The 6,887-nt window shown below is 49.2% G+C and overlaps 1 protein-coding gene across 1 annotated transcript; it reads right to left on the bottom strand.

Annotated features, from left to right (window-relative positions):
- Positions 1-334: 334 nt before the first annotated feature.
- On the bottom strand, positions 335-6,300 carry CYP1B1 (cytochrome P450 family 1 subfamily B member 1). Its single transcript, XM_077811892.1, has 3 exons — positions 6,281-6,300; positions 4,497-5,492; positions 335-947 (listed from the first exon to the last, which is right to left on the bottom strand). Exons 1-3 carry the CDS (start codon positions 6,298-6,300, stop codon positions 335-337), a joined length of 1,629 nt encoding a protein of 542 aa, XP_077668018.1.
- Between the last annotated feature and the right edge of the window lie 587 nt (positions 6,301-6,887).

Here is a 6,887-nt window from a genome sequence, read left to right as displayed (position 1 = left end):
CAGCCAGGCAGTTAATGAGGAGGGTGTTAAAATAACTGTTTTCTTCTGCCTGTTCACCAAAAACAAATTTACTTTCAAATCACATATTTTTTGCCTGTATTTCAGCACTTAATGTATTTATAAGGCTCCCCTGGCACGCTCTCTCTCTCTCTCTCTAGAATTAAAAAAGAGGACCTGCTTAATGCTTGGGCAATTCCACTCCCCTGTGTTTTGTGGTACTTGGTATATTACAAAGAGCTCACCAGCACAGCATATTATTATTATTTATTTTATTTTAAGTCTAAAAAAGAGAGAGGCGGGAGCATCCTTATATATTTTATTCAAATGTCAGTGTTCATAGATTTGCTGATAGATGATTTTCAGTAGCTGTTTTCTCTGCTTGTAATCTTTGGACAGCTTTATCTAGCAAATCCATAGTCTCCCTAAGAGTGACATTAACTGTAAATGGCTTAGGTTTAATGGTCAACCCATAGGTGAAGTCCATTTTAGAGTCCTCATTTGGATTAGCAATAAAATTGCACTGGTGTACCAGTATGGAGGTAAAGAGAAAGAGCTGCATCTTGGATAACTCCTCTCCAATGCACCTACGTTTACCCAATGAGAAAATCATCACATTGCTAGTAAGATCTTTGTTAATGAATCCATTCTCATCCAGGAATCTTGTTGGATCAAAATCCTCTGGGTTGGACCATTTTTCTGGGTCATGATTCACTGACCACTGATTGATGAATATGACTGTATCTTTTGGAATGAGGTAGCCCATTATGGAGGTATCGACTGTGGTGGCATGTGGAATAGTGACTGGCACAAAGCTGCTGAAGCGCATGGATTCATAAAGGAAAGCCATAACATAGGGCAAATGAGGTTGATCTTCTGCACAGGGCAAGCGATCTCTGCCAACAATCCTATCCACTTCTTCTTGCATTTTAACCTGCACCTTTGGATATCTGTTGGGATTTAAAATATATTTATTACATATATACAAGTCATCTATGCAAATATAATCTACATTTTCAAACAACAGACTTCCTTTTCAAAAGAATTGTATTTAACTAGAGCTGCTCAAACTTTGTCACAATTTTTCGCAAATACAGTTGTGTCAAAATAAAGTATTTCATGGAAACGTTGATTTTGACAAATTTTCAGTGGGGAAAAAGTCAATGATTTGTTTCAATATGTTTAATTTAGACTGCTATATTAAATTTTTATTTTATATTACATTTAATATTCCACATGTGTATTATATATTTTAATGCAATATAAAAGTTGAAACAAAATGGATTTAAATGACACTAAATGAATCTTTTTGGAATTTTTGTTTTGTAGAAAATTTTTGAATTTCAGCTTTTCCTTCTAAATCAGAATTACTTCTCCCCTTCCCCGCCCCCAGTAGGAATTTCTCACAGAATGGAAATTCTGGTTCTTAACCAGCTCTGTATGTAACCCTAAATCTGTTTGCATTGGTATTTGAATTAACACATACGAGACTACATACAGCTCTAAACCATGTGTAATATAGTGTTTTTAAAACTAAAATATTTATCTGATAAATTATCATAATAAGAAAGTTCATGAGCTCTTTGTTTGTGGATATTTACATATCAAAAAACACCTTTTCATGGTACTGCATTGTATTTCGGATCACTAGCAAAAAATTATTCCAAATTTGTTATATAAACTTGGAGAAGGATTTCCAAGTGAGAGATTATAAAAAAATAAACAAGCAAAAATGTCAGAGAGAGAGAGGAAAAAATAGACCGATCTCCTTGTTGAGGTTTTTTTTTTTTTTTTTTTTTTTTAAGCCCTCATTCCTTCCCTGTCTAAAAGCAACATAGCTCTATTGTCTTCAAAACATTACAGATGCGGGAAGTTTTGATTTTTAACTCATCAAGTTTGGGCTTTTCATGTTCTTGTATCTCCCCCTCTCTCAGTATGTCTGCATGAGACAAGGTAGGTGAGGTAATATCTTTTATTGGACTAAGTTCTGTTGGTGAGAGAGACAAGCTTTAGAGCTACACCGAGCTCTTCCTCACGTCTGGGAAAGGTATTCAGAGTGTCACAGCTAATACAAGGATCAAACGGATAAAAAAGCACTACTTATGCTAAACTAAGGGACTATTCCAGGTGAAGTGGCCCATTAACACCTCTGTAGTCATAAGACAAAAAGGGGAAATAGTGGGTTACAAATTGTTGTAATAAACCATAAATCCAGTGTCTTTACTAAGACTATGATTTTTAGTGTCTTGCAAAGTTATGAATTTAAGCTCTCAGGCTCATCTTTTGAAAATGTTGTAAAGGTTTCCTTTGAGGATGAGGACTCAGGTCAGATCGCTTTGTGAAATATATGTCTGCATGGCAAACAAAGTCCAAATGTGAAGTACTCCAGTTAGAATGCCAGACAGCTTATGTAAATATTAGAAATTATCCCCCTACTTTTCAGGTGTTAAATATGTCCGCTTTTTAAGCAGCAGCTAAGTAGATGAGCCTAAGGAGATAAGGTCCACAGAAAATGCAAATGATTAAGGAAACGCGGGGAGATGAAAAGGAGGTAAACACCAGTTTCTTGCTATTTAAATGCCTCTTCCAACCATAAGATTTTTGCTGAGTCCAATCATTTTCAGAGAGGTGAATATTATGGTGCGTTTATATGCACACGCTGCCCAAGGGGTCTACCTCCTCTAATGCTTTGAGGTTGTTTTTCACTAGTCATGCAACCGCAATAAAGGCACCCACATTATAGGAGCAATAACATAATAGAGGGTTTGTAAACCGGTGCATCAACTCTTTCTCTTGTTTAAGTAGATATCCTGTTCCTACGATCTCTTTGATCTTGACCGGGTAAAATCTGTTACTTTTTGAGTTTGTTTTGTTGCCTTTTTGCCAGCCTGTATCTTTATGCAACGTTTACTGGATCGCACTGGGTTTTTTTTAATATCTTTAGTTTTTGGCAGTTTTCCCAGAGCTTCCGTGTGAGTTAATCAGGAACAACCGAGGTACTTTAGTGCACACAAATACAGGATTGTTAATTTATGTTTACTTTCTACTAGAACCAAAGAGCTAATAACCAGATCAGTTCAGTTTGATGCTTGCACTCACTGGCAATCTGAACATTCACCTCTAATAATGGGCCAATTTGTTCATGGAGCATGTTTAATACATTAGATTTTGGTTGCAGGATTCACTCCAACTTGTCTGTCTTATGTCACACAAAATGTTCTGCACAGCTAGACCTATTAGTTTATAACATTGTTTATTTTAGTTGGCTTTTATATATGGATCCTTTCCAACAGCTGCATCTAATTGTGTTTGAAGGAACTGGAGTGGGGAAAGCAATAGTCTTGCTATGTGATCAGTGACACAACCTCACTGTCACATTTCAGAAGCATGGCAGGGGAGAGAAGAAAACTGATTAATTTTTTTAATGAAACTGATGGGGTATATTTTCCCAAAACGCTGAAATTTTGACTGGCAAGGGGCAACTTTCTCCTTTAGACTTCAGCTAGCAGGATGTAGCCATACCTGGGTCTTATAAACTGATAATAAACCCACCCTGCCTAAGACAACAAAAAGCCAGGTTGGCCCGATTTTGATCTCTTCCCCCCCGCCCCCCCAAGAAAGATCAGAATCAGGCTCTGTATTTGTAAATTATTTTAACCCTTGGTGGCAGCTCTTGCCTTAAAGAGGGGAGGTCATTGCCATGTTTCCCTTAGAGGATTTTATTTTTATAAAGTTGTGAGAAGATTCTCACATTCGGCTTCCCCAAGACAGCCGCCAGGGGGTTCTGCTGCTGCAAAGAAAGAGCTGCAGTCAGGATGATGTAGCAGCAGTAGTGAAGAGGGTCTAGGATCATGCACTAAGGGGGACTCTAGGTTCATCCCCGCTTGCGGTAGGTAAGAAGGGAGTGATACCTATTTCTTGTATAGCACTCTTCAAAGTCTTTTTAATGTATTTATCCTCCCAACACCCCCCTGAGGTAGGGAAGCAGCATTATCCCGCTTTTACAGATGGGGCAGTGAGGCACAAACGATGTGATTTTGCCAAGATCACTCAGCGGGTCCATGGCAGAGCCAAGAACGGAACCCAGGTCTCCCCTTCCCGAAGCCACTCGACCCTCCTTCCCCTCGGAGGGGTCTAGTTCATGGCCTGGAGGGAGAGGAGAAGGGCTCGGCTCTTGCACTAGCAGGGATGCTCGGTTCATGCTGGTTGCTGAGGTGAAGGGTTGGGACGTTGGTTAGGGACAGGGAGCGATGGCAGCCCCAGCCTGGGCGGCCATCCCACCCCGCTGGTGCTAGGGGGACCAGTTGTCCCCATATTAGGGGCTTTATCTTCTACACACAACTCTTACCCCCCCCCCGCCCCGCCCCGGAAAAAATGCCCCCGGTTTTCACCCCTGCCTTTAAGCCCCCGCCCCTCCGCGCTGGGTGCCCGCGGTGGCTCTCGGAGCTGCTGGCCCCGCTCCGCCGGGGGCGAGCCGGCCCCCGCCCGAGCGCACCCACCGGAGGAGGAAGATGAGGAGCCACTGCAGGGCGGTGGAGAGGGTGTCCTGGCTGGCCCCGAAGATGTCGGTGACGGTGGCGGGCACGTGCTCGAGCGGCAGCCGGGGCTGCTCCTGCTGGAGGCGGATGAAGGCGTCCAGCATGTCGCGGGGGGCGGCCCCGGGGCGCAGGCTGCCGCGGTGCTGCAGGAACTTGCCCCGCACGAAGCTGTAGAAGTCGCGGTTGAGCTGGCGGAAGGCGCGGTAGGCGGCGCGCACCGGGTTGGGGAAGCGCTGGAGCCAGGGCAGCGCGTCCACCAGGCTGCCGGCGCCCACCGTGCGGCCGAACTGCTCGTTCCGCCCCACCAGGCGCAGGAACTCGGCGTCGCCGTGGCCGTAGCGGCGGCCGAAGCACAGGGCGCTCATCACGTTGGCCACGGCCACCACCAGGCTGCGCGAGGGGTCCAGGAAGGCGCCGCCCGCGCTGCCCCGCACCAGCAGCGCCACCAGCGCCCGCGCCTCGCCCAGCAGGTGCTGCTCCAGCAGGCGGCGCGGGGCCGGGCTGCCGGTGGAGAAGGCCCGCACCGTGGCGTGCGCCAGCCGGCGCTGCAGCTTCCACAGCTCGGAGTAGCCGCCGAAGGCCAGGCTGCGGCCCCCGGACACCAGCTGGAAGGAGGGGAAGCGCGGCCGGCCGGCGAAGGCGGCCCCCTGGCGGACGAGCGCCCCGCGGATGGCGCGCTCGCCGTTCAGCACCACCACGGGCCGGCTGCCCAGGCGCAGCTGGAACACGTCGCCGTAGGTGCGGGCCAGGCGGGCGAAGGTGAGGTGCGGGGCGCTGCCCAGCTGAGCCGCGTTGCCGATCAGGGGCCACGGGAAAGGGCCCGGGGGCTCCAGGCGCCGCTGCCGCAGGAGGAGCTTCGCCAGGTGGATGGCGGCGAGCAGGGAGAGGAGCAGCAGCAGGGCGCTCTGCAGGGGCGGGATGCTGGAGAGCGCCTCTCCCAGCCGCCGGAGGGCCACGCTGCGGGGAGAAGGAGAGATCAGGTCGGGCTCTGAAGGAAGGGTTCATGGGCCCGCATCTGCCGTGCAGCCAAAGGCTGGACAAAGGCGGGATGCAGATGTGCCGGCTTCGCAGGGGAGGCCTGTGTAAATAGAACACGGTCTGATACCGGCGCCAGCGAGCGATGCGTATCCTGTCACTGCGGAGCCGGAGAGGTGCCTAGAAAGCGCCTAGCGCGGGGCTGGGTGCTGAGCGAAAACCGCAATGAAGCCCCACTGGCGTTTGGGGAGGCCGAGAGGGGAAGTTTGCCTCGTGGCCTGCGGGTGCCCGCGGCAGGAGAGGGAGAAAAGAGGAGGATGCGCTCGCTGTTAGGAGCTGCCGCGAGGTGGAAGCTGCAAGAAGCTCCTTCCCTATACAGGTCGGGCAGGTGGGGCCAGCTGTGGTCACCGCACGTCTGTCCCTTTGGAAGATGCGCGCAACGCTCCTAATTGCCTTTGGAAGGAAACAGTGAGAGACCCTGTAAATCAGGACAAGATTTCCCCCTTCTTGACTTGAATTAGCTGTAGGCATGAACTGGTAACAGTCCGTGTGCACGCACGGGTTGAGGGAGATGGGCACAGCCCCAGTGATCCAGGAATATCATTCAGACCCAAAATAACCGTTACCAGTGTGGTGACTAATAGCTCCTAGACAACGATCGAAATGTGCTTCACATTTTGTCTTTTAATTTGAGTGTGTGTGGGGGGAGGGAGGGGGAGGAAGAGGAAGGGGTAAGGCAGCTTTTAAAAAAAATCTCTAATAAAACTGACCTGTTGGCAAACGCTTCCATCAGAGATTTCTGGGCCGGGCAGCCTGCAGCAGCTGTGATCCGTGCAATTGGGCAGCACCAGCAGGGCACTCAGCAGGCAGACGGTGGGAAACTCCTTAGAAGCCCAGGTTCTTGTCACCCGGAGCTTGGCAGGTCAAGTGCAGGCAAATGCCAGTTGCACCCGATCCCGCATCGTGCGTTGTTTTAACCTTCCAAGCGCTTTAACCCCCCAGAGCTCGCACTTCAGCAGCCTGCCTCGTTCAGACTCAATTGACACCAGCCAGGTGGGATCCCCGCACGGAGCCCGGGTGATGGGGCAGCCAAAACCTGCGGGAGAAAATGAGGGGTGTGAGCGGCTTACAGGACAGTTTAGGGTCCCTCAGAGCTGAGCCGGGCTGGGCAGCCTCCTGGCGCTGGTTCTCGTGGCTTGAAAGCCGCCAGCAGCTGCAGCCCCCAGCCCGCAGTTAGCCCTTCCCGAATTGCCTGGTACCGACAAATCGCAGCCGCCCGGCTCTTCCCTACGGGACCCCGCTCTTTGTCAATGGCCCTTGGCCCCAGCCCGTCTGGACTGGCTGAGCCTTCGAGGTTTCCTGCCTTTTGGTGAACGT

This window comes from Eretmochelys imbricata, chromosome 3, assembly GCF_965152235.1.
Source record: "Eretmochelys imbricata isolate rEreImb1 chromosome 3, rEreImb1.hap1, whole genome shotgun sequence".
In the NCBI taxonomy this organism is placed as follows: Eukaryota; Metazoa; Chordata; order Testudines; family Cheloniidae; genus Eretmochelys; species Eretmochelys imbricata.
This window is presented reverse-complemented; position numbering and strand designations above follow the sequence as displayed.